This window comes from Gobius niger, assembly GCF_951799975.1.
Source record: "Gobius niger genome assembly, chromosome: 11".
NCBI classification, from domain to species: domain Eukaryota; kingdom Metazoa; phylum Chordata; class Actinopteri; order Gobiiformes; family Gobiidae; genus Gobius; species Gobius niger.
The window spans coordinates 13,441,980-13,469,870 of record NC_136862.1 but is presented as its reverse complement, the minus strand read 5'-3'; the positions used below and the strand labels follow the sequence as shown (position 1 = coordinate 13,469,870).

Here is a 27,891-nt window from a genome sequence, read left to right as displayed (position 1 = left end):
AACAGTTTCTTGTCTTTTTTTTCCCCTCTTTGGGCTTTTCTTTCATCTCTTTTCAGCAGGACAGGCCCAGCAACAGAGGCTCCCAGCACCCTGCCCCACATTTAGATTATAAGCTCTTGTCTTTTACAATATAATTTAGGGCAATTACAGCCCCGCATTTAAGCGTATGGCTGTGGTGTACTATACTTTATATTTATTGGGCTTTTTAATTTGCTATTTTTGTGCCGATCCTGTTTTTAGCCCGTTACCTAAACCACAATGCGTCTGTTTGTTTTGTTAAGCGCTGCCAGCTTGTGTGGTAAAAGTGAAAAGCATCAGTCTTTTTCTTTCTTTTTTACAAAAATCCAGCTCAATTCTTCACATTTGATCATTTCTATCTATAGCATTTGGGTTCTTAACTGGGCCAACGTAAAGTAGGACAACCATGCCTTGATGGAAGTCAGCCCAGGATCATGAAGCAGAAGCCGTTCTATGCAGTGAATAAAAAGTGTGTATTTCTGTATCGGACGTGTTGAGAAGAAGGTGTTGATCCCGGGACAGACAGGAGGTAGTCACAGGGTGCTGCCTTGAGAGCTGTAAGTCCCATGACGGTCCAGGCAAGACACGAGCTGTGAAAAGAGGACACAAACTTCCCACTGTGGCTGATCAGATAAGTGTGTAAGCGCAGTCATGTTGGGCTCATAACCCGCAGTGCTAACTTTGGCTGACATAATCAATCATTAATGACCTAAAGGAAATGCTCAAGAGGAGTGTCATAATCGGAATAGTCTGTACAAAGTCTGAAATAAGGGTAATTGGTTTTAGTTTACTTGGTATCTTGTGTTTTTTTTTCCAGTAACATGTTTCTGTCCAGTTACAGTATTGACATTTGAGTCACTTGTCCCTTTCGTCAGTATTTATTGTGAGTCACGTTTTTCCTCATGTTTCATAATATGTAAACACTTATTTTTGAAGTTGAACTCATATTTACAAAAGACAATGAAACACCATGAAATATTAACACTTTAAGATTAGCATTTGGTGCATTAGTGCAGTCCTATAGGGTGAACTCCTGTCACCTAATAAGTAATTATTAAGCAAAAATCATTTAAATTTTAATGACATCTTGGAGTTTGATCAAGTTTTGACTTTAAAAAACTAGTCAAAATATGTAAACTGTTTTTTGTCTTTATTTCCTTTCAAATATTATGTATCAATGTCTTCTGTTTACCGTGTTTTAAATGGATGCTAATACATCAATTCCAATAATGAATTTTAACCCTCAATAAAAAAAAGAAAATAAATTGTAACCCGCTGAGGGACACTTTACTTTACGCAGCAATAGTGCCACCATCTGTTCATCGTTCACATCATTTTCTGGGGGTTTCTGGGGTGGACTTTGTGTTTCAGATATAGTAGGATCTTAAAGTGAATGATTAGAAACGAGTGTCATTTAAAGTGAAGTGCCGTCTCTGTTGCTCAGTTCCGGAGGATGAGGTGGTATCTCCATTATGATTCCCCCTGCTTCTCTAATTCCCTTCAGATCATCTTACTTGCCCTGATCAATGCCTCTCACTCCTCTGGGACGCTCTTCAACTTCTTCTCCAGCACTCGCCCCTCACAGGTTAAGTGCACTGGTGCTGCTGTGTCCAGATGAGCACCTTTCCATATGGGCTCACACAGCGTTTCTGTCAACATCCGCTTCACGTTTTTTCACAGCTCTGTGTAGACGCCGCAGCCTCGATGTTACCTGAAGTGTTGAGCTGGCACTGAAGGCTGCCAGGTTTAATAAAGTGTGTTATCACTATTTTTATGCATCCATACTTTTGTCATTCAGTGCTCTGTGAAATTATGAAATACATCTGCAGCTGGGTAACCCAGATTTTATTAAATCATTAATTTAGGTTTTGTTTTTATTTTTTGCTGGAAATGATCCTTATCATCTTTGATGTCAATTGAACCACTGTAAAACAGGATGTGTGGTCGGTGACACACTCCTCAAACATTTCATGTACGCCGATGATCTGGCCATTGTTTCTCCCAGTAGTGCTGAATGTTTGCTCGGATTATGGACTCAAACATGACATCATATACAACGCGGAAAAGAGTGCTGTAGAGTCTTACTGAGTGCAACAGGACAAAATACTTGGTCACTTCATTACAGACCGCCTATGTGATGATGCCGTATAATTTATGCCCAAGGAAATATTCTGGTCAGGAAATTTCACATGTGCTCTGACAGTGTGAAAATTAATCTGTTTAGAAGTTACTGCACACCTTTGTACACAGCTCCACTGTGGTGTAAATATAAAAAGGCCACGCTACAGAAGCTCAAAGTTGCATATAATGATGCTTTGAGGAATCAGGATGCTATTAAAACAGCCCAGATCCAGCAGTGCCAGTCTGCTGTTCTGCCAGGCTCGTGTCGACAGCTTTCAGGCACTAATGAGAACTTTGTATTTTAAATTCATTTGTCGCCTCAACGACTCTGTGATCTCTTTGGTGGTGGCTCTGGTGAACCCCAGGTCTTGTGCTGCGCGGTACCAGTCTCCTTTATGGAAACATTGGTATAGCTGTCTTTTATAATCTTCCATGTATTGTTTATGTGAGTCTTGTCTTTGGGTGTTTATATGGTTGTATGTTTATGTCTTTGTATACTATGGACCTAGAGTCTGAATAAAGAATGATGATGACAATATCCGTAATCAACCTAGAAATACAGTATTCCTCTGCTTCATTGTGTCTAGTCTTTTGTGCTCTGAGCAAAAAACACAGCCATCCCTGTCTAAGCAGTGTGCTGGATCAAAAAATGCCAACAGATGCAATGAAAAAAGTCCACACAATTGTGTAATTAGCTCCCAAATGTAATATTTACTCACTCTAAAAACATGATGTTTCAGGCTCGGCGCCCTTCATCAGACATGTCTGATAAAGGACGCCTCGTCTTTGTGCTCGCCCATCATGCTAGACCAGCATTTCACCCACAACCTGCCCTTAATCTGTTATTTGAATGGGTAAAAATCACATACAAACATACAATACATATCTTGTAATGCCTTGGTATGACTTCCTCAGCTCCCAGAGGAGTCAGTGACCCATAAGGTTGAAGACATGATCTCAAATGAGGCAGGACTCAGCATCTGTGTTTTAGACCCGCTCCAGCTCCAGGGGGCAGTTAAAGCGCCCGAACAGCAACCCTCTGTTTAGCACAATGTTTTTCTCAAAACTTATTTTTTCCTTTCTCCTCTCCAGGCCCTGTCAGCTGACGCCCAGCTATGATGAAAGCGGGCGCCACCAAGGTGGGGCTGCCCAAGCCAGGGCCCCATGAGCGGACCCGGTCTGTCACCTCCCCGACCTCTACAGCCATGAAGGCCCCCAGGTCCAACCTGCTGGCACCGGACCACCGCCTCAGCAAGGTTAGCAACACCACCTCATAATTCACTGAAAACAGTTGATTATACTCCATTTGGATTTAGATAATTGGAAATAACATTATAGTCATGGATGGTAAATAACTGAGAATAATTCCTAACATTAAAACTGTTCACGTAGCTAAAACGAGCCAACAGTGACGATGCCCTGAGCAAGCCGACTGTCAGTGCTGCTGCTGCTGGTTCTCGGATGAAGAAGACTGTGACCACTGGAGCTATCTCAGACCTGCCTGAAGCACGACCTCGCAGCTTGGCAGGTGAGTGCATGAAAACAGCAAAACAGTTGTACAGTTTAATTCATACAGTCACTGCCGCTATCAGCCACTAGAGGGCCTCGGCGTATCGCTGAATCTACAACAGGGCCAGTATTAGTACTAGTGCAGATGCACTGTGTTTGCATTGCCTGAATGGTCTGAGATTTTGTTTACTTTGTCTTAGGTTCACAATTACACACAAACATGCTTCTTTGGGCTTTGGCGCATCATTTAGGATCTTCCATTTTGAATCTGAACACATATTTACTTTTTATAGTTGTCTGTTTTTTGTTTTGTTTTTTGTTGGCCTTTCCAAAGATTACCTGCAATAATTCCTAAACCTATGTGTCTAAAGGCAGTTTCTTTAATGCTGGAATATGTGGTGTTTGTTTTGTTCCCAACCCTTGAACACAAGAAGATGTGTCTCTTTTAACACCTGAAAACAACAGATTTCTGTTTTCCTCTGCAAAGCAACTCGACTGTGAAACGAGAATCAAATGAGGGGCAGACATTTCGATTGCAATAGTTAAAGTAGTCCAAAGCACACAGTGGCAAATCTTTGATGACTGAGAATACTGTCCTCATACGTATGTGGGGCCAGTCCGCTCAGTGCACAGACATGTGTGTCCTAAAATTTTGTTTCAAAGGCTGGTTTAGCTCAAGCAGAGATAATTGAATTCTCCTTGACAAAAGACTCTGTAGGGGCTCAGAATCACAGCCAAGTGAGGCTCCCAGGCAGCTCCTAGATCCCAAATACAATTAGACCATGATCAGCTTCATCTGATTTCATTAACGGAGGTTTGTTTTTCCAACCAAGGACAAAATGGATTTTTTTTAGACTGAACAATTTGTTTGTCAGTAGATGTTTTTAGTTTTGTTTAATATAATTATTAATTCAATTTCTTATGTTATCTCATTACCCTAATGCACTGCCAGCCCGGGGAGAAAAGGTTCCACCTGGATTTAACTAGCTGTTATGATCTGAGGTTGCTTTGGTCTTTGATCAGCAACACTATGTGCCCAAACAATGAGATCAGTGACTACCTGAATATCTAGGTTATTCCATCAATGGATTTTGGGCATGTTCCAAGATGGTAATGCCAGCTTCAATAGGACTCACATTGTGAAAGAGTAATTCAGGGAGCATGAGACTTCAAACATAGATCGGCCACCACAGAGTCCAGATCTCAACCCCATTGAGCATTTTTTGGGATGTGCTGGAGAAGGCTTAGCATAGTGGAAACAATGCCACCGTAAATGCAGCTGTCATCAAAGGTCCAACAAAATATTAGAGCATGTGACCTTTTTTTGTGGCTTTTTATTTTTGTCCAGACAGTGTATTCATAGTATATTGCACTGCTCTAAACGGATGTTCCCATGAGTTAAATTTGAGTGCCCTACCTGGGTTGGTTCAGTGCGCTCGAGCTCAGATGTCAATTTAATTCAAGAATCTCTCTCTCATAAAAGCATGTCTGTCTCCTTCAGTGTAAAATCATTTGTGACAGATGAAAGGGTGCTTCCAGTCAGCCGTGCAGTCTCACACCACCCAACCTGCCACATTTGGCACATCTGCACAAGGAATACCATGATTTGAATTCCGATCGGGCTGGCAGTATGTCGTGGGCGATGGGATTGCTTCGAAGTGGATAATTCTTTGACCGTTTCAGATTGATGGTTTGCCTGCCATGTGGATGTATTGACTCACCGTAGTGGCAGTGTATGGAGCACTAAGCTGTGGGTTCATGCTAGAATCCTCAGTGTGATGTGAAAATATTTTATCAATGACAAATGTTGCAATGTGGCTAATGGCATCTCCGGCCCTCATATTGACCTGAACGTCAACATTATTAAGGCTAATCTCAGTTAATGAAATGAGGAAGGAGTGCTGCAGTGCGACGCGTCATGTATTTTTTATGCTTATGCCAAAAGTAGGTCAGATGTGGCTTTCTTCTTTCGCAGGGGAGGTGTGTAAGCAGGGAAACAAAGAAAAAAAGCATGTGCTTCAGCTGGAGGATGAGATGAACGTAAACATATTTTAAAAGATCTTAAATGAATTCTATCCACATTTTTGTTGATGCAGGATCATATGAATAAACTGCAGCAGGGCTAGTGGTGGTTAAATCTTATTATATTTTGTCTTTTCAACATGTTTGTGAGACTTGTATTGTATTTGTAAAGATTTTCACATAAGTGTAATTTTAACTGTGCACTGATCCGTAGTTGAATCCACTAAATGATATATAACATAAATCTATAAGTGGTTGTGCGTCACCCCTCAGGTCACGTGATTCACCGCCTGACCCCCCCCCCCCCCCCCCCCGCCCCTCTGGCCCCTGTCCATGTGGCCAACTAATGAGTCCACAGTGTTATTGTAGCTAATGGACTGCTGTCCCATTTGGCACTTTACCAGCCTCTCCACGCTGTCAGACAACAGGTTAAAAACTGCCCATTTCGGATGACTTATTTAAACAGTCCTCATCAATAATTCAGTAACGCTTTCACTAAAGGAGAAGTCCCCCGAGCAGTGCGGAGAAACACTGGGCACACAGGACTCTATAAATAACAGGGCTGAGGCTGGCACAGGCAGAACAGGAGTTTGTGAGTTTGAGATTGGCACTGGACTTTATAGATGCTGCAATTCAGTATTTTGGAATAAGTGGATTTGTTTTGACTTTTCCTGTTTTTCCCCATTTTTGCCATCTGGGCATATTTTGCAATATTTGAGAATCTGTTTTTTGGTCATTATTAAGCGGCGTAGTATCTTGTGAATAGAGAGAATAGAATCGTTTTCGTGATATCGTCTCATACACCAAAGCAAACTGTTTTAGTGACGGTCAAAGATATCCTAATAAAGTGATAGATTGATGTGGAATGTATTTGTTCGACTGGGGTAACAGTGCTGTATCTGTATCTTTACTAGCGATGGGTATTATTTTCAGAAATATCTTGAAAATGAAAACCTTGTGCTGTCCTTCTTAAACACACAGTAAATATCTGTCAAGGGTAAAAAGCTGTATTTCCATTTTAGTGCCTGTAACCTTGACGTTATTTCACCCCCACCACCTGCTCACTTCACCGCCCTTACCTGCAGCAGCGTCTGACTGACTATAAAGTTTATCCCCTCTCCGCTTTAAACAGAACGGTGCTGTATTTTAACGAGACGGGTCGATACTAACCTGTCTACCTTTTCCTGAAGTTTGAGAATGGCTGTGTCATTCTCTGCAGTGCATCTGCAGAGACACTGTTGTTGTGGACTCACCTTCAGCCCGTAATCCTCTGGAAGGTCACCGTCTGTCACTAATAAAGTAAAGACCCCGCCTACAGTATACATGCTACAAAATGCAGGACAGGATGATGACATTGTCACGCCCGTTTGGCGCAGAGAAAGAATGATTTGATTTGACCTTTGAAGGAGTTTAGCTATAGCCAAGATGAGCAAGAACATTACCATCATTTTTCACTGTGGAGGTAGCAGACTGGGCTGGACATGTATTCCCAATGGGGCTCTAAGTGAGTCTGTGTAAGTCTGAGAGTCTGGGAAAGAGCTGTGTACCTGTCAGATGAATTTATCCAAATGTCCATTTGAGAGTCCCTCATTTAAGCGCTGAAATGTAGCACTGGTTTGGGAAACAAAAGGCTTAAGACAAATGTAGCCCAAAGTCTTGATTGAGTAGGGTTGGTCACGTCAATTTTTGTGAATTTTTCGGTCTAGGTTTATTCTGTTTGAGGAGATTGTCAGCGGTAAAGTCAGCAGCTGGCTAAACTGGAGCTGAATGGAGGCATTGGTCAAGGCGAGGAGATGGAGAATCTGGATGAGAGTGTGGAGTTTTATTACAAAAGCTTAAATGCAATGGTTGTAGTTTGATTAGCTGACCGCAACAGTTCATAGGAACAGGGTGGTAATTTCGAGCAAAAACAAGCAAAGCAATGAATGATCATGTATTGATAAATGTATGTTGTAGAATAAGTTTGTCTTCCACTAGTCAATACAATATACTGTTCCTCGCTCAGCTACAAACCATTAGATTTTTGCACCACTTGCTTTATGCCATAATAGATATTTATCATGTATGCACTATGGAAATGAAAGAGCATATACAGCAAATAAAACTCATTTTTCTTCTCTGGGCTCACACTGGGGCTACACAATTAATCACAATCAAATTAAAGTAAGAGTTTGAATGGTTGGAATGAGCACATAGCAAAGATTTATAAAAGCAGTACTATCCTATCAAACAAAATACTGTCTAGCAAATGTTTGTGCTTCCGGTCATGTTTAAGATGTGCAATCATTAATCTTGATTTCGGAACATAAATCAGGCAATACATACAAGTCGCAATTATATATTGTTCCAAAGTTGTGCAGCCACAGCTTGCACTCATTTGCATCATTGTTGCCTGCTGTGTGATCTGGGTGAAAAACAATCTTGGAAGCCAGGGGTGGTCTCACATCCCCAGTGCAGCTTCACCTCTCTCCATTCGGAGTCTGGTTGAGTCTGTGTGTAACACTGCACTTGAACTGAGCACTCTAGATCTGCTGCACTGTCACCTCCTGCCAAAAATACCGCCCGTCCCTCCTTTGCTTCCTCTAAGGCCCGCCCCCTGTCTCTCTCACTGGTCTTTTCAGGAGCGGACTTCACCATTGTTCAGCTCTCACCGGTGAGGGTGAACTGGCAAGAGTGTGAGCAGGAGGCGTGTGCGAGTGCGTGTGTGCCGTGGGAAGCCACTCCTCTTTTGTGCTGATTCCACTCATCACAGCGATAATGAAGTGCACACGACGGCGGCTGCCAGTGTGACATACCATCACTGTCCCAGAGAGAGAGAGGAAGAGAGAGAGGAAGAGAGAGAGGACAGCCACGCTCACCCTGTCATAGTGCATTGTGTGGCGGGACATTTTCCACACATGCATGCTCGGACCGTCCTAGGAGGCAGCTAAGAGAGGAGAAACGGAATTACATGTCTGTTTTGATTTAGGAGTTGTATGGGACACACGCTGCGCACGTTTTTGGACTAGTCCACGGAAGAGTGTTTGGAGTCGGAGCGGACCAACATGGGCAACCAGACAGGGAGGCAGGAGGAGGCACAGTCTGCAGGTCTGCCCTAGCATCACTTACTGTAACAGCGCTTTCTCAGAATTCTGAACGAGACAATGCGTTTGGTGAATACAATAGACAAGCGTTAATCATCAGTGACTAATTTGTTCATTCAGTTCGCATCATTAAATCTGTCACAAAAGATTCCTGATGAGTGAGTTTTATCCGCACGCAGTTTCTGTCTGTCTTTCTACGGTCTTCTGTATTAATTTGCTGTGCACGTGTGAGAGTGGGTCAGGCCGGAGTGCTGAGTGGGATTGGTGTGACAGTGAGCATGAGAGGACCTGCCAGTGGAGGAGATGCTATCATCGCATCTCTCTCCTGCTGCCTCTAAGATTTCCATTTCAAAGTCACACAAAACTGCACTCGCCAGCAAGTTCATCCAGACTCTCTATTATAGTTCAGAATATTATTTCGTAGATTAGGAATTCTCCATTAAGTATTCATTATAGTAAACATTACCGATGGATAGTTTGGTAGGTCATAAGTGTATATGAAGTTTCAAGGGCGGCATGGTGGCGCAGTGGCTAGTGCTTGTTCACAGCTAGAAGTTCCCGGGTTTGATTCCCATCTGGACGGAGCCTTTCTGTGTGGAGTTTGCATGTGTCTGCAAAGGTTTCCCCTATCACTAAAAACAACACCTCCATTCAGGTGACTGTGACCATCAGCCTTAATCTTAACTAATTCCACCATTTTTACATGTTTCTTCTTGCAAAAGCTGCACAGACATTTTGGTGTCACAATTTCTACTGCAGATTAAAAAACAAACAAACTTGTAACCCTGTAGTCTACAAACAACTCCTGATGCAGGTGACTCGTGTGTAAGTTTAGCAGTTCATAGTTGTCTTCTCTGTGTTTGAAATCTTTAAAACATAAATCAACTACTATCACATTGTCAGTCATTGTTGAATATTTGTGCGATATTAAAATCACTCATCCTTACCCTACACTGGAAATATTCTGTTTTCTTTGGGTATTTTATCTTCAAACCATTACTTGTTGCTTGTTTTGTTGAACACATTGCAGCATTCCTATGGCAACATCTCCTATCCCTTACATGTGTACCATATTTTGTCAGCCGTGGGTGTTCAGCATCCTCCTTTGCGCTGAATTGTTTGAAGATAGTGCAGAGGAGGCTGGGATTGTAAGCCAGGCTATGTGAGCAAGCCGATGCATGCACGGCAAAGATTAGACTCCTGCTTGTTCTCAGTGTGCACACAAACATGCTGTTATGGAGCCTAGGAAATGTGCTTGTTGATATTCCTCACTATCTTGGTTCAGAATAATTATGAGAAACCCATACAGCCGGGGTTTAATGTTGCATATGCACTGCAGAGCTCCACTGTTGGGTACATAGGTCCAGAGCCATCCATCAACTATACCGCATAAAGCTCTGTTTTCAAATGAAGCAGCCGACTGTTCAGTGACTTCTCATTTTCAGGAGTGAAATGGCATTGATCGGCAAAGAGCTTGGTGCTAATCTTGATGACACGTTAAAACTCGAAATTGTGGACTTGGACGTAGCTGTGGAACTATATCCTTTACAGTTTAAGGTGACGTGGGAATCATTAATGACTTCAGAATGGAGTATTGTGCAAGAAAATGCCTGCAGAAGTGCAACACAATATTTAACTACCGTGTTTATTGCTTACCAACAACAACAGCAGCACAGTAGTTGTTTATTTTCTAAAAAAAAAAAAAGAATGACTATTAACAATTGCTTGCTCCAACAAATCGCCCGAGTTGAGAAATTGGATTTGACCCCTACTTCAACTATTGCTTTGAGACTTTTAGACTTGTATAGGATCTACATTTTTTCAGACATAAATGTCCATTGTTTGAATTGGAACTTGCAACATACAGTATTTTGAGATTAGCTATGTTATTATTAGAAAGCCCTCTCCTTGGTTGGGAGTGAGAGAAGAAAGTGAATTGCAATTTGTTCTTGTTCATTCTTAAATGCCTAATTTGTGGTGATTTTTGGAGAGTGATGCACAGTGGTTTGATAAGCTGCTCAGCTCCGTCAGACTCACTTTGAAATCCTTTTTTGAGCATGTTGAGTGTTGGAAACATGGGAACAGGGGCAACAGACCCAGGCACTGATGGATGAAGGCATAAGGAGGGAGCTGTCTGGTGTGGCGATAAAGAAGACATTATCAGGACCAAACCTGGCTAACTACTGCTAATAGTTGGTGTCACGGTGCTTCAGCCATTACGAGAAGGTGTGGGAATTGCTAAACCAGGCTAGGCTTCTCTTGTTTGTGTGGGTTAAAACGTTAAGCTGGGATTTGGAGATAGGTTCCCCGACACTGCGCTGTGGTCGCTCCCTCTTCCCCGAATGCTGGTTAAAGGATGGCTCAAATACAAACCCATTCTACCATAAACAAATTAAACATTATACTGCTGCCACTGCTTGCTACAGTTACCATTACTTCTATGGTATTACTACTACAGCCTCTACTTCTACTCCCAACAAAAACAGAGTAGAAAAGCAGCCAGCCCCAGAGTGTATGGTCAGCATCTGTCAGCCACTGATGAATTGTCGGTCAAGTAGTGATAATAATGGTTCAGTTGCACCAGTTTGGACCAAGGCTATAATAGAAAGTGAGAAAATATTTGCGTTTCTGTGTACAAGAGCTTGTCCAGGGGTTCACACTAAATTAAATATTTGATGTTGGTGCTGTAATAGTTATTTGACTAAATGAAAATATTGACTGTCCATTTCTCTAATTTGGAAGGGTAATTTATGGAAGCAATTGACTCATAACAACGCCGCCCAAGAAGTGACTTCCTGTTTCGATCCAGCTCACCAAAATGAAAGCACCATCTTATTCATTAGTTCAGCAGTTCGTTTGTTCAACTTTCTTTCTGCCAAACTATTAACAGACACTTAAAATGTGTGTGTTTAATTATATTCTTGTAACGATGCAAGTACCTGCTGAACTAGTCAATGAGACGAGCTGTGTGCTTTTATTCTTGTGTCCCGGGTCGAAACAGGAAGTCAATTCTTGGGTGGCGTTGTTATGATTTGACAGAGAGCACATAGTCAATTTGAAAGTCTTTCTCATGGTTGAACAAGGCCTGTAGAGTCCGGGAAATTCCACAGTTACCATGGAGATCCGCCATCTTTGCAAATGTTAGCATACATTGACTAGCATTAGCTACAAAAGGTATAAAAAGTGGAGAAAAGGCCGTGGAACGACTTCATTAGCTGCTGATTTACTGCTGGTAAATACATCTAACTCACTGTGGTGTCCAAGTGTTTTAATGTGAACAATAACTCCAGCATTTGAACTTTTACTATCTTCTCCATTAGTTTACAATTGCTGCTAATCCCATAATGCTTAACGATATGACATCACATTCCCGAACTCTATTTAAAAACTCATTCACTGTCACTGTCCACATAATGACGTGATAGAATGTACTTTGGAAAGATGGAGAAAGCCAGAATACTTGGATACCTGTGAAAGTAATGCACATCTTTTATTGAAATCACATTTTGACCCCTATCACTGAGCTGACGCAAAACAGTGAGGAAGTGAGTGTGTCCAGTTCACGATATCTCTGACACAGTGAGGAAGTGCCATCGCTCATACTTTCCATGGCATGTAGCACTTGGTCCACTAAACGCGTTGACCCGACAGTTATCGTAGGGAGGCATGTGCTGTTTAAACACCACTTTTAACATGGACATTAGTATTGAAGATTGCAGCTTGTAATAAATCAGCTCTTTATTGTAGAGCAGTAAACTATGGCGGTATGAGAGTGACACTGTGTGAATACAGATGAACTGCTGTGACTTGTAAAAGCAAGTGGTTATTGTTCAGCGATGTCCTAATGTGGTCTGTCTGTCTGTCTGCACACTGTGGCTCTGTGTCAGCGCTGTCTGCTATCAATTTGACACGCACAGAGATGGGTTCAGACTCCACACATATATTCAATGCTAGTGATTCTGGCAGTGTGGCATTAGTGACGGCTTTTGCTCCACCACAGCGGCCGTAAGTTAGACGTGTTTTGCGTCGTACGTCAACTCCAAGACAATAACTTGTCTGCTTCGGCCTGGAGTTATGACTTTGCTGTGTTTTGGGTTGACAGTGGCTGTGGCATTGTGTTACTTGAGATGATGCTTTTGGTTCATTGTGTGCAAATATTTTCCCCTATTTAACTGTAATCTGTACCTTTTAAAATGATTTCCTTGTTTGGAAAGTGAACCACATTTGACATTCTGGTGTAGTTGAAGATCATGCAAGTTGAGTCATCATACTTGTTTTTCCTACTCAGTGATTTACTGTTCATTCAACGGGGCTTGAATGGAGGCACAGGTAGTTTGACCCATGGCGCACGACGTATTGAAGCACAGCTCTCATTTAATATAGTTTAATCAAAGTGAGTAAAGAGGGCCATAAAGTCAGGCCAAGAGGCTTTCTAAAGCTGTGCCAGCTCCCTGCTGCATTTTCTGTGCTGCAAAGGAAGCATCCAACGGGAAGCATTCTTGAACCGACTAGCAAACTAAACACATTTTCACAATTCTGTCACTTGCAGGACTTTGGCATATGACGTACAGTTAGGGGAATGCATTTTTCTAGTTGTCTCCAGTAACTGCTTTTCATTTAATATCAATTTTGAAACTACAGATCTATCAAAAGTATAGTTTAGAACAGTGGTTCTCAACCTTTATTGTCTTGGGTACCCCTTGGGCCTTTCAATGGTCGTCCGTGTACCCCCTACCTCAGGGGTGTTGCAGTTTATTTAGAAACTAGTTACTTGAAAATGGTATTTGTAAGAAAAAGGACAATGTTGCATTCAAAATAAACCTAAAATTCTCCCAAGGCAACACATTTTACTGAAAAATATAGCTTTCCCATTAAAAAATTATGTTCAATTTCCCCCTTTTTTCAATCTGAAATAGTTTCAAGTACCCCCTGCTAGGTCCTCGAGTCCCCGTACCCCTGGTTGGGAAACACTGGTTTAGAAGATGACAAGGTAACATGTGACTGTGTGAACAGTGTATAAAGCTCCCATGTGTGTTTGTGAGAGCCCGTGCCTTTGTCTATACACATGTTCTGTTGTACTTCAAATAGGTAATCTATCTCTCTGCTTTGAATATCTCATCTGCTCTACCTCCTTATCTGTAATAGAAAACATCCTGTGTGTGTGTGTGTGTGTGTGTGTGTGTGTCTCAGAATATGATATCATGAGGCACTGGGAGGACATAAACATGATGATGCCACTCTGATAACCTTCAACAACCAGCTGTAGTTCACTGCAGCAAACGACACAGCTCAGAATACATTTTCCAAAAATGGTTATTGGTCATTGGCACAGAGACCAGTTCTTACAATGTGTAATGATGCAGTATACTCATGTGACTTAGAATTGCCAAGTTAAAGGCAGCTATTTTATTACAATGGCTAGGACTTGCTCAATACATTTAAAATTGTATCCTCGAGCTTCCCCTCTATATTTTACAAGGTTATGAAGCGGTGCAGCAGCCCTTCTGTGCTCAGCCAGTCCAGCACTGTGCAGTCTTAGCCCTGTCTCTCTCACAGCCCACAGAGGACGCCTGTCTGGATGATGGGCATGACTGTCGCTGACAACAGGAAGAACACATCACACTTCTACACTTCCATGGGACACGAAAAGTGCACTGCATATTTCCTGTAACCGTTGAGGAAAGTCCAATTCTGCTCATGTTTTGACGGTTGTGCGTCATTCGAAGGTTTAAACAGTCAGTTGCTCCTCTGTGCCTCTCAGGCAGGCACATTGACCACAGTGCAGGGGCTTCTGTTGGACTCTTTCCAGACACAAGCTGTGATTTGAAACCTTCTCTTCATTAAAAAGAATGAGTGGCACCGTGCATTACGGTGATCAGGCAGGAAGTGAAAACACAGAAGGCCTTTTTATACCAGGAAGGCAGTTCACTTAATTCATTTAACTAATTAGTTAATGTAAACAACACATTAATCTTCATTGACAAGTATGCCAAGTTATCATTCAATTCAGCATATTGCACTTCATAAAAGAAATTAAGCTGAGGTTTCTTAAATGACTAAATTCATCGAAGTTAAACAAAACCATAAATTGTGCAAGTACATAGTCTAATAGATTCTGAAAGGGTACTATGATACCAACAATATAGTGATCGAGGGCTACATGATTTTTTTTTTTTTACATATTGAAATTGCAATTAAATGTGTGATTTATGTTATAAAATTAAGACTGAGTGCATGTTGTGAGTCCAGTCCTTTAACATGAGAGAATACTGAAATATGAAATGCTAAATGAATGCACGAATCACATTCAGAACATGTTTTTAGAGGTGTACACTGTTATGTAGGACTGGGTAAGAAAAACAAGTTTAAAGGGACTAGATACAAGTTGGTAATTTTATAGGGACTAGATGCAAGTTGGTAATTTTATACTCACTACTGCTACCTCAAGTCTTACATGTAATATATTAAGCTCATGCATGACGGCACTTCACACCCGAATTAACAACTTTTTGAGTGACAGTGCAGGATTTTAGAGGCAGTTGTGGTGCACAGGTCTGGGCTCATTCTACACATGGCTGGAACATGTAGGGGGAGGAAAATACTGAATTTTAACATTTTTAAACTCTGTATAGTCCCTTTAAGTACTGCTAGTATTGAAAAAATAAAAGTATAAATTATCAAAAGCATGTTCCGAATAAAATCTTTAGAGACCAATTGTTGATGCCGAAAGTAAGTTACTTTGTTTCAGCTCAAATAAATAATACAAACATAAAATAAATCGTTTTTTAAGGAATACATTAACATTGTTTTTCTGTTTTCTGGTTCTAGATGACAAATATTTTAGTATAGATATTGTAAAAAGTTCAGGTGTCTGTATCGTAAACACTACTTTGAAAGGATCATGTACATCCTGAATAATTGCAGTCTTATTCCTGATTTAATTGCTAATATTCAAATTGTGATCATTTTTATTGCAATAATTTGTGCAGCCCTACATGAAATACACCTAATTACGAGTTATATAGTAATCCACTCCAGTATTGAATTATGCTTTTATTTTTTTTAGGAGGATAAAAATGATTAGTTCTAAGTCTTGACCCATCACTTACAGCCTGCCGAGGTGTGGATTTATTTGAGCCGGAGAGCTCCTCAGGGAGTGTTTAACTGCCCATTCTTCTCCTTTTACACAGATTTAGTGCTTCTCACACTCCGCTATAAATGCTGCTGCACCTGAGGAGGCCTATACCGAGAACAGCACTAAATTAAATCTGAATACACTCACAGCTGGAAACCCTTCATTATAGTCCAAGTTTCTGCTTCTGTAATAATGTCTATCAAAGTCAACAAGTCTCAATAACATGTGATATTTTAAGTCCAGATCAGTGTGGGCGCCTTTCTTTTTCTTTTTTTTTTTAACGACTCCTCCTGTCTTGTGTCCTGCCTGTGCTGTCTCTTGGGGTTGAGACCAGTGTCATTTGCGCGTGCATTAGGCAGCTGTAGTGAAGTCATGGTTGAGAGGTGGGAGATCTAAAGATGAGTGACTGCATGTGTTCCATCTGGCTTCTATTGACGGAGCAGAAGGACAGGAATATGAAGAATCGGCTGATGGAAGTGGTCCCAAAGTCCCACTGCTGGCATCACTCAGCTTCATGGAAATGGACTGATCTTAAACACATCGCACCCGCCACTCACTCCTTTAATGATATTGTCCTAATGTTTGGGACGACACGTGACTATATGGAGTCTGTTTTGCTTCGAATAGTAAATATCCATTTAACACAACGTAATAAGTTGACATTGACCTCTTTGATGGTCTCGTTCCGTTTCATCTTGATGAAGAAGAAACAAACCAAATCCATGACAGCAAATTAGCCTTTAATTTTGATAAAATAAAGTCCTTACTTTCCGTCTTTGATTCTTCCTCTCCCTAAAGCCTTTTCAGAGAGCACAGCTGCACATTGAATGAATCTTAAGGTCTTTGTACCAGAGCTGGCAACCTCGACCCCTGTGACTTTGGTTCAACAGGGTCTGATGATCCTGCAGGGACACGGGATCTGCCTCGTTACCGCTGTGGGTGTGTTTGCTCTGAAAAAGGGCGAACAAGAGACACAACATATTAATTCTTGTCAGTCTTATTGTTGTGTTTTTGAAACCGTATGTCATAACTTTGTCGTCTTTTGGAACAAGTGTCTGCGCCACTTTATGGATCAGTTTAGCTTAGTTTATTTGTTTATTATTAAAGGAGTGGGCTGAAGCAAGAAGCTTATGAGCGTCTACCCCCAAACGCAATGCAATAAAACAAAAAAAGTACAGTACTCATGTACTGTATACATTCCCAAAAAGTAATGCTAATTTCGGAATAACAATGATAAAGCTACATAATGAAACGTAATCAGTCGCATGCACACACACACACAATGTACATGCAATCCTATTATCCTATTGCAATTACATGATCAATCATACATTTAGCATCGTATTGTGATTAGTCTTTGAGAACTTGTTATATTTTTAAGAGGCTTATTAACACAGACCAAACTTACAAACCACTGTTTGAACTGTTCATATAATTCACAGAAACAGAGCACAACTGCATCAAGGGTCTCGTTTCATGTAAGATTTCTAAGAAAGCAAGTAAAAAAGGTGACCATTAATATATTTCGTCAGATCGTTACCAATGCCAAACATTATGTTTGTCAATCGGCTTCAGATTTATGGAGGGCATCATTAAATATCTCAGAAAGCTCTAGAAGGTCTGATTCTTTTCAAAATGCCACTGTGTTACAGAATTGAATGGGCAGAGAAGAGAAACACAAACAGTGCCAGGCAGATGCTCTGTTAGTCCAACAATAAGTGAATAGAGAACAGCGGGGTGGCAAGATAAAACTGCTGAATAATGTGACACACTGTCTATTCATGTAGCATTATTGGCAGGGCTATTATGGTGCCATCTGCACTGTAATACAATTAACCCTCAGTCAGTGAATGTACCGAATGTATTGTCAGCTTCTGAACTACAGTCAATGATTTGTATTTGTTCTTCATGGGTCAGTAATCACATTCAGTTGTTCTATCCTTTATCTCTTGTCTATGTGTTCTAAACTTCACCTAAACTTTTGCTTTTGCATATTTCGCAGGAACTCAAACAAAGAAGTCGGGTATCCCAGCTCCTAAAGATCACCCCTCGATTTCCCGGGAGCGAGTGTCGGTGAAGGACCAGCTGAGGAGTTCCAATGCTAAGAAGATGGTCACCAGTGCCAGCACTTCCAGCCTTTCCACTTTGGCAAAGCAAACTCGGAGCACTGCTAAGTCCCGTAGTGACCCAGAGGGCCAGGAAAAAGGCCTGTTAGAGAGCCAGGTGAAAGAGCTGTTGGCTGAGGCCAAAGCTAAAGACTTGGAGATCAGTAACCTGAGAACAGAGCTGCAGCGCTGCAAGACTAAAGTGGCCTCCACCTCTTCCTCTTCTCCCAGTGCAGAGCGCCAGGAGGCAGCTGTAGAAAGAGAGCAGGGCCAGGTGGCCGAGGCCCTGGTGCTGGTCGGGGAGCTCAGGGAGAAGAATGGCAAGTTTCAGAGAGAGCTGGCAGCGCTCAGAGAGGAGAACCAGTTACTTAAAGAAAAGCTGATGTGTTTAGAGAACTCTTTGATGCCCACTGCAAACTCCAGTAGTCCCACTAAAGTCATGGTGAATGGCCTGCCATCCGACTCCTCTGTTTCCACTATGTCCCCCACTAGCCCGGTCAAAGCCTCTCCCTCCTCTGATATGACCAAAGACTCTCCTGACTCCTCTGAGTTTGAGAAGATCCCATCGCGCTCAGAGTCACTGAGCAGTGGAGCTAGCATAGATGCAGTTACAGCCAGTTCTGTCCCCAGCACCGTGCAGCAGGATGTGTCCTTACAGAGCCTCACAGAGCAGATCCACAGGATGGAGGAGAGCCACCACAGCACAGCCGAGGAGCTGCAGGCCACTCTGCAGGAGCTGTCTGACCAGCAGCAGATGGTGCAGGAGCTGACGGCAGAGAACGAGCGGCTAACTGAGGAGAAGAGACTCCTGCAGACCTCGCTGCAACAACAGAGAGAGAGGGTGGAGGTGCTGGTGCAGAAGAATGAGGTGCTGACACAGGCCAAGAGAGAGGAGGAGGTGGGTCAGGGTTCACGACTGGCCGAGTTGGAGCTGAGGTACACGGAGCTGGTGGAGAGCTCCAGGTTGGAAAGGGAGAAGCTAGTGGACATTCAGCAGCAGCTGACAGGCAGTCTGCGGGCTCTGGAGCAGGAGCACCGGGATGCCCAGGGCCAGGCCTTCTGTCTCAGGGAGGAGCTGGACCAGCTGCAGGCACAAATGGACCAAGAACTGGAGGCCGCGGGGCAGGCTGTGCAGGCCGCAGAGGAGCACAGAGCTACAGCTGAGGCTTTGAGGTTAGACAACAGTAGGCTAAAGGCCCAGGTGGACATCGAGAGGCAGAAGATGACTGAGTTGAAGGCCATGCAGAGCACCAGCGACAGCACTGAGCTGCAGAGTTTACTGAAGACAGCCCACACTGAAAGAGACGAGCTGGAGCAGGAGCTGAGCGAGCGGAGCCAGCAGCTACTGCAGGCCCAGGCTGACACTGAGCACGCTCAGGCCGCCCTCTCCAAGGTACCAGGGGCTTTATCCAGTGTCTAATTGTGGTGTTGTGAGTGATATTGTGGGAAGAGAAAGGAAAACATTAGGTAGATGAAATGCTTGAACAAGGTTGGAACAGGAATTGGAGCAGTTGACCCAAGCCAGTATTTGAGCTATGATTTAGGTGAAGGTTTAGTGTTTGATGGGGACCAGCCAGTGTTTTCAGACTGTATTGTGAATGGAAATCTAATCAACATTCCGAGTGTTATTTCCAAATAAGGGAACTACAATGTTTTTCACCAGATGGGCATGTCTCATAACCAAATAAAAATGAAATATTGAACTGTTAGAGGCGCTATTTCGAGGCTTGAATTTGACACAAAATAACTATTTTTGTTATAGGTCTGAGTTCAGGAATTCCAGTGTAATAGCATGTCAAACACTGTTTTATTGTGATTATCTAGGGGAGCTGCTCAGGTTTGTTGCCAAAGCTTCCTGAAGTGAATATATATTTACACAGAACCGAGTCAACTTTGGAAACCTTTTTTTTTTCTGTTCCGCTTGCTGGGAAGTATTTTCTATTTTTTTTAGGCCACTTTCCCATAACCTTTGTTATAACAGTTCAAATTTACATGAAACATGACCGCAATATTAAGAAGGGCTTTACAGATGGAACTGGGTATTTTTCTACCACAAAGTATAACTCTAAATTGCTTTCATATGTTTGACAGTCTTCAGGCGGGTTTCCCCTTGGACGCCACAAACATCACTAAGGCCAAGGGCACCCTGCTTTGGGCTGATGTTGGTGGTTTTGCACTTAAATGGGTGTGTCCCTTTTAGCTTATTGATGTCATCTCTTCAGGACTGCAGTGGTTATGCCAACAGTTGGATCATTCACCAATGTTTGACCCAGTGAGTCATCCCTAGTCCACTGTCATGACAGGGGTGTAGCATGCAGACATTTTATTCACTTGGACAGAACATCAGAATTGAAACAAAATGGCATGGTTTTAAGTATGTGGTTAGCTTTTGTTCATAATTTAGTTTGAGAGATATAGCTTAACAATTGTTAGGCTGAAAATATGAGAAATAAGTCGACAATTTGATTTAGAGCTAATCCTGGATTAACACTCTTTTCTATGGCTTTTATTTAGCTATAATCCACCAGTCATAATCCCAAACCATATGGACACCGATTCTGCTAACATTTACCACCTCTTTGAAAATATCAGTATTCAGACAGAGGTTAATCCAGCCAGTGTGTTTGTACCAGTGTCAGTTTCGGACAAATGATTTATAAAGAGGGTAGAATGGGCTGTGTTCATTATTTAGTTTTTAACTATTCTTAAACCACAATGTATTTATCCACATTTAGGTTGAATCCAAATACCTACAGACCCAGGAGCGAGCAGAGCAGAGGGAACAGGAGCTCCTGAGCAGAGTGGCTGCTGTGGAAGAGGTCAAACTCGAGGCAGAGAACCAACTTAAAGAGCTGAAGGAGACCATCTTTGAGCTGGAGGACCAGGTGGAGCAACAGAGGGCCGTGGGACTGCACACCAACCAGACTGTGCTCGACATGGAGAGTATGTCCATCATCTTTATATGCAGCAATGTCCATACATGAGCATATGTGCAATGCATTATGGACGCTTGTCTTGTAATTTACTGCTATAGAGACGCACTTGGTGGATGGGAACTGTGCGTTCTTTTCGACTTTCTGCACAGTACATTCTGTGTCACTTTGTCTAGGTGGTTGACCTTGAATTTGTTTTTTCAGATCTAGTCAAGAAGTTGGAGGAGCAGAAAGTCGAATCAGAGCGACAAATGAAGGCTTTAACTCGACAAATGAAGGTGAGAACTACTTCAGACGACCACTGGAAGCAGCACGGTGGCACAGTGGTTAGTGCTCTTTCCCTAAAGCAAGAAGGTCCCTGATTTGATCCATGGGCCGCATGTCTTTGTTAAGTTTACATGTTCTGCCCTGTGCACATAGGATTCATGCAGGCGCTCCAGTTTATCTCTGGGAGCAGAATGAATGGAGGCAAGTTTGTGAGTGCGAGTCTGAGACAATGTACAGAAATTAGTTCATGGCTACTATCCGCACGGCGTGTGTTCATGAAGATAATGTTCCAACTGAATCAATTAGTAAATCAAATTGGGGGCAACAACAATGTATGTAATATATCGTGTAATTTATGCTTTGGAAAATTCAATCCCACTATTCAAGTTTGCTTTTATTCCCCCTGACTGTTGTGACCTCTGTCCACTGTCCGTTGTTCCAGTGCTATTGTCTCACAGAAAGTCCAGTTTGCATAAGCTCATGCTCACTCTGTGTTCTTTGGCAGAGAAGCTTTTTCTCCATGGACAAGTTATTTATAAACACGCATTATCAACAGAACCAGACAGAGTTATCAAGCAGTTGCCTCCTTAATAATAATTTAGTACTTTATAGCAGAAAGCCAGTTGACGTCAGGCTTTTTGAGTGTTTTTTCAAGTTTAAAGGGAACAACCAGGCAAATTGACCATACAGCCCAGAGTAAAATCAACTTCAGCAAAACCTTTTTACTCGTGTTATAGAGCATATCTAGGGCTGTGTCTCTTGTATCATCGTGTAATGTGTCTTTGAAAATACACAATGTACTGACTGTTGTTTTTGGGTAAATGAATTAACCTAAAACAACAGCCGCTCACTCCTGCTGTGGTGTTTCAGGATGAGAAGGAAGAGTGGCATCGCTTCCAGGCAGACCTCCTGACTACGGTCGGCGTGGCAAATGATATCAAGGTGGAGGCCCAACAGGAGCTGCGAGCACTGAGACGGCAGCTGCAGGAGGAGCAGGAGCGCAACTCTAAACTCACAGAGGACCTGGAGGCACTGCAGGGAGTCAGGTACGCCATCTTGGAGTTACTTCTCTCTCCTGTCAGTCTTACATACAACCTCAATGTAGCAGCAAGTTTCTTATTCAATGAAGAGATCGAAAAATCTTTTTATCAAATTAGTATTCCATCAATTCACTCCTATAATTTTACCATCGACACAGTTTAAGCGAATGCAATTTGCCTGCTCTACTGGGTAAAAGAACTATTCTCTAGCAAAACCTCTCTGTGTGTATCCTACTTTTCAAGCTGCCGCCGTCATCTTTTTCTTCCCTTCACTGACACTGCGCTATAGTAACACTCTACACCTGTCAGAGTGGTGGCAGACACTGTGGTGATGCAGCACTTTAAATGTGTGGGGAAACTGTATTTAGAGTACTGTTGGACTGTTGTATATCGATGTATGAGTGCCACAGTATCTTTGACTGTTGTCCTTTTTTTGTCAGATGTGATATGGGACTGTATGTAGCGCACTGCTTTTGTGAAGCTGTAGTAAAGGAAATTAAACAGAAATTACACAATTATATTTGGTAAGAATGATCAAGGAAGAAACATTGATCACAAGTGTGAAAATAAATGCCAAAAGAGTCAAAGGAAGTGTCCTGAGGCTCTCAGTGCGGCTGCACCCGCTCCCTCGTCCAGCTGCTCTGTGGTGTGATGCCTCTGTCAAAGATGTCCCTTGAATGGCCTGTCCTTGTCCGGTCCAGGTGAGTCCCCTCCCGCTCAGGCTGACCTGCCCTGTGTGCTGCTGCTCACTCTGCTCTGTCTGGCTTCGTTCTGCTTTTACCTTTGACCTCTCCTGTTTGCCTTCCCAAATTGGCTGAGCGCATCCTCAGGCCTCCTCTTCCTCATGTGTTTGCTTTGCCTGGTGTCTCTCAGCTGTTCAAGTAAATGTATCTGGCGCCACCTGCTGTTCTTTAAAAGAATAACCTCCTGTTCTGATCCTGCCAGGACGGTGTGCACGGCATGACTGGACAAACTCATGCTCTGCTTCAGATACATTTCCGTTCTGTCTCCGTCAGCCGAAGAATTAGTCAGTGTGTCAGAATGAGGTCTGCATGACGTAGCAGGAGTGACAGGAGTGCACAGAGGTCCGCTTAGGAAAATAACATCGACATGTTATTTCAGCCAGTGGTTTGCTGTGTTCAGTGCCTAGAAATGAATATGAGCATTTTCTAAGTTGTTTCTGTACGCCTGAAGGTGTTCACAATAACTCATGTGTTTGTCATGTCTTTGCAGGATCAGCACCGGAGCCACTTTTGAAACCAAGACTGCAGTGGAAGGTCACTAGAACTCGAGGACCTCTTCATGAAGACTGCGCTTTATTTGCACTTATTTTAGTCATTGTTATATGCTGTATGTGTGCCATTGAATGCCGTTCAACCCCCTTGCATTTGGAAGCAAGTTTGTTTTGTCATTGAATGTATTCTATTTACTTCTCTTAAACATGTCAACCATTTAGGGTAAATCTCCTGTTGTGCCTTGGTTTGGTCGTCCACAGACTGTAATCAAATAGGAGTAAAAAAAAATACATTCATATTCAAGACTTTTAAGATGCCCACAGATATTTTTAAGATGTGAAGAAAGTTACATGTTATAAACATGATCAATTGACTAACAAATCTTTTGCCACTAGATGGCACTCTAAGAAGGACATAAGATTCGATGGCGACCTCTTAGTGCAGTAATATATCTAGAACAATGGCGTTTTCATGACAAAATCACCTGGAGATTTATACTTTTTTATTTTCACATTTATTCTTTTAATAGATTACACTGCCATATTTTGGAGTGGTACATTTTAGGAACTATCTACCACAATAATTGTTATAAGTATGAACTGTCTTCTCCACCTCAGTGTGCGATGTTGGACCTGCATAGACCAGAAGACTGTGCATCAGAAGTGGCTCGTGAAGTGAACTTTTGTCCACATAATATATGTATAATGTGTATCTGCTGGTAAAAGGCAGCTGCCCTGCTGTTTACCTGAATTATGTCACATTTTTATTATGACCAGAATCTACAGTAACTACAGTAACTCTGTAGTACTATTTATATATTGTACATACAGAATATTTAAACGGTGTAAAGGTGACTCTGTTTCTCTCAATTAACTTTTAAAAAGTGTTAGGGTTTTATCATTTCAGAACATGTGTTGGTTTTGTACTCAAAAGTACATTTCTCTGATTTCAGTGTACAGAAGAGGTGCTCTTTCCTGTATAGTAAACAGAAGCCATGTTGTTTAACCAGAGTACATTGTGCTCCGAAAACTAATTAAGTGTCTCTAAGCCATGTAGGGAACTGCTGAATGAATGGGATGTTTATTTATTCTTCCTGGAAAGTCTGTGGACCCTCAGCCTTATGTGTGGTAATGATATTCATGGTGATTATTGAATAAATGAGTTCACCACTTGAGCTGTGCTTGCGTCCTCTGTCTCACCACTCAACAGTAAGTGAAGGAGAGACATTGGTTAGCTGCCATGTCTTTCTTGTTTTACTCTGATAAAGACCAATGTAATCCCTTGTTAAATAGCCCATTGTCCAACTGTCAGCAGGAGAATTGTTATGAGGACGCCGCAATGATTACATGTTTTCCTGTACATTTTTTGTTTTGTTTTGTTGTACTGTATATCGAGTGAAGAGATAACCCTCTGTGTGAGCCTGTCCATATTGTCTCCTCTATCCAGCAGGTCCCAGGGCGATGAGGCCAGAGCGCCCGAGCTGGACAACAAGCATCACTGGTGCGGCATTTCTGTGATGCAGGCCTCGCCCCCGACTGCCGACCCCAACCGAGAGCCCCCCGCCGACTCTGAGCCCGAAGCTACTGTCAAATCCCTCATTAAGTCCTTTGACACTGTGGGACAAAGTGAGCACAGACGCACACACAAATGCATGTACAAACAGCACAACGGGGGTAACTGCAGAGGGCAACAGCTGGTCAGACGTCCAGTGTGGAGACCTGTCCTTTCTGTCGACGTATGTGGCACAAAAGACAGTGATGACAGTGTGGCCGGGGTTGAACTAACACATAAAATGTTTCATATATTGTTCGATATAGATAGAAGGTCTTATAGTGCCGTCAAAATTATATGTATTGTTCTGTACTCTAGGTAAACAAGAAGGCATTATCCATCGAAGTACACTTGACATTTTTATGGCTTGGCAGCGGACAGACTTAATGATATGGCTATGAAGGTTTAATGTCAAGCTAAGCTGACAATGCAAAGATATTTTTGAGTGTTTGACCTCATCCACTTACAAGCCATTAGAGTATTTTAACAGCAATGTTATGCATAAGAGCACCGCCTTTGCCCCTTTTTAAGAAATCACTGTGTACTTTAATGATCATGTTTTCAAGCTGGTGTAGTGTTGCAAACCTTTAGCAACAATTACAACGTCACTTATCTGCTGTTTACGTACTAAACCCGTCATAGTTGCAAAAGGTTATTGCATTAAAGGTAAATTGGTGTAACTAAAATAGAAGGGGGCGAGGTAACAAACACATGAGACCCATTTAGGCCTGCTTGACCAACTACAATCACGATAACCACTACAAAAACTGACCCCAAACTTTGAGGCATTGGCTGAAAACTGTGACAAGCAAGTTTTTTTTTAACTGTAATTCAATTTGACAGCCATCAAACTGATATTGACCTGCCCCCTTGGCAATCCGGCCCTTGGGTCAAAAGATTTCCCCAAAGAGTCACTAGAACTTGAAATCCTGTTTGTTTATTCTGGCTTGTAGCTTTTGAAAGACAAACTTTGGCAGTCACAGATGTTGCTAGCGTCACTAAAACAATACTCAATTCTCTGTAGAAGGTCCAAGCCACACATTACCAATGCCCTCGACACAGAGAAGTCCTCTGAGTGGAATCCCCGTCCGCTCTGCACCTGCTGCTGCCATCTCACCAATCCAGGTAGAAAACGAATCCTCTCTCATTCAAATTATAATTTCAGAATCTCAACTTCTGCTTTCTGGTCTTTCAGAGGCATTCCTACATTAAACCATTGTCAAAGACGTTGGAAAAGCGGATCAACCTTGGGGAATTTTCTCACCACTTTGGTATGTTGCTCAGAGGTCATGCTTTGATAATGGTTTTAGGTCCAGTATAAATGAATGAGTCAAGAGGTAATTCGGAAATGAGTAAAGCTCTGTCAGCTCACATCAGTGGAAGGAGAAGTGAACATGCAACATTGGACTTTACATAGTTGCTTCAATTGTTTTTTCCTCCCTTTTTTCATAATCTGATTCTGCAACTTTAAAGGTATGCTTCCTCTTCATTGAAAAACATTGACCACATGTTATAGCATCAGCGCCGGCAGTCCCACAACGTTTACATGTTTGAAATGCCTAACATACAGGACTAAAAACAGTGGCCATTTGAGATAACTATGTTAAGTCACATTGTGGAGACGTGTAACATAATAACGTTAAATTTACGGTTTAGTTTACCAGAGGGGTCAGGGGTCATCTGCCTTTTACCCCCTTGAGCTAATTTAAAAACACAAATAGCTGAGACCTACTTTTGCTTTGAAGATACATGAGTGACTATGGGACATGTATGAAATGTAACTTCCTCTATCTAAATATTTGCATAGAATTTTCAATTTATTCTTAGCTCAGTCATATTCTGCACAAAGGGAAGATTCGTCTCCATATGTGACTTTATACAGTGTGTGTTGTCTTACTGGAATATGATTTGATACTTTAAGTTTATGTAGAAATGTAGAAACCGTTGGGCAACTTAGAGAGGGGAGGAAAACTACAGGGTGGCGACTCCTGCTTTAACCAGTGTAAATCATTTATCATTTGATTCGGATGGATGATGGATGGATGTTTTGTTTTAATCATAAAATGTCAACTCAAATATACACCTGTATCGATTGTTGGTTTTATTTATTAGAAAAGAGACTGTGCACATTTTTCACTGAAGAATGAATTTACTGAATTGATCTAGTTTTCCTCTGGCACTGGTATATTTGTTCTAAAATGAACAAATATACAATACTGTAATTACACACTTTTTTTGCTTTATTTTTTCATGAATAGAAAGAATTGCTTAACCTCTAACCCCCCGTCTGAACCGAGCGCATTTTCCCCAGTTTGGCATTACCCAAATCTAAAAGCTTCTTGACTGGAGAGCAACAGTGTAATGTCTCATTTGAAAACTGATCCTAACGTTTCTGTCACGTTGTCGTCTGTTTTTTGTCACATACTTTAAAGGGGCTAGATGCAAGTTGGCCATTTTATACTCACTACTGCCACCTCAGGTCATAGGTGTAACTGCACCTTCTATATTAAGCTGAAGCTGACCCAAAGTAACACCTTTTTGAGTGACAGTGCAGGATTTTAGAGGCAGTTGTGGTGAACAGGTCTGGGCTCATTCTACACATTAGGACATTGTTGGAATATGTAGGGGAATGAAAATATATAATTTTAACATTTTTAAACTCCGTATAGTCCCTTTAAAGCATTTTTCTCATGTTTTCGTTTGTTTGTTACGTGTTTTTGTCATGTTTTTCTCACTTTGCTGTTGTGTTATTGTTGCTTTTCTGGGAGTCTTTTGTTGCTTCTTTATTGCTTCTTTTGCCACTTTTTTGTGGCTTTTTCATCACTTTTTTCCATTGCTTTTCTGTTGTGTTTTCGTCACATTTTTATTGACG

General features: G+C 41.9%; 1 protein-coding gene across 5 annotated transcripts in view; it reads left to right on the top strand.

Moving 5' to 3' along the window:
• specc1 (sperm antigen with calponin homology and coiled-coil domains 1) overlaps positions 1 to 27,891 on the top strand; it is a 69,036-nt gene that overhangs the window by 12,048 nt on the left and 29,097 nt on the right. For 3 of the 5 annotated variants that reach the window (XM_079566125.1, XM_079566124.1, XM_079566123.1), the window contains exons 2-10: positions 3,232 to 3,395; positions 3,532 to 3,667; positions 17,891 to 19,386; positions 20,729 to 20,936; positions 21,131 to 21,204; positions 22,064 to 22,239; positions 24,915 to 25,093; positions 26,044 to 26,144; positions 26,215 to 26,290. In XM_079566125.1, the coding sequence (XP_079422251.1) occupies positions 3,255 to 3,395; positions 3,532 to 3,667; positions 17,891 to 19,386; positions 20,729 to 20,936; positions 21,131 to 21,204; positions 22,064 to 22,239; positions 24,915 to 25,093; positions 26,044 to 26,144; positions 26,215 to 26,290 (2,587 nt within the window). In that variant the 5' untranslated portion in view covers positions 3,232 to 3,254. Of the gene's footprint in view, positions 1 to 3,231; positions 3,396 to 3,531; positions 3,668 to 8,300; positions 8,758 to 17,890; positions 19,387 to 20,728; positions 20,937 to 21,130; positions 21,205 to 22,063; positions 22,240 to 24,914; positions 25,094 to 26,043; positions 26,145 to 26,214; positions 26,291 to 27,891 lie in introns of those variants that run through there. The other 2 variants (XM_079566126.1, XM_079566127.1) reach the window with 2 other exon arrangements.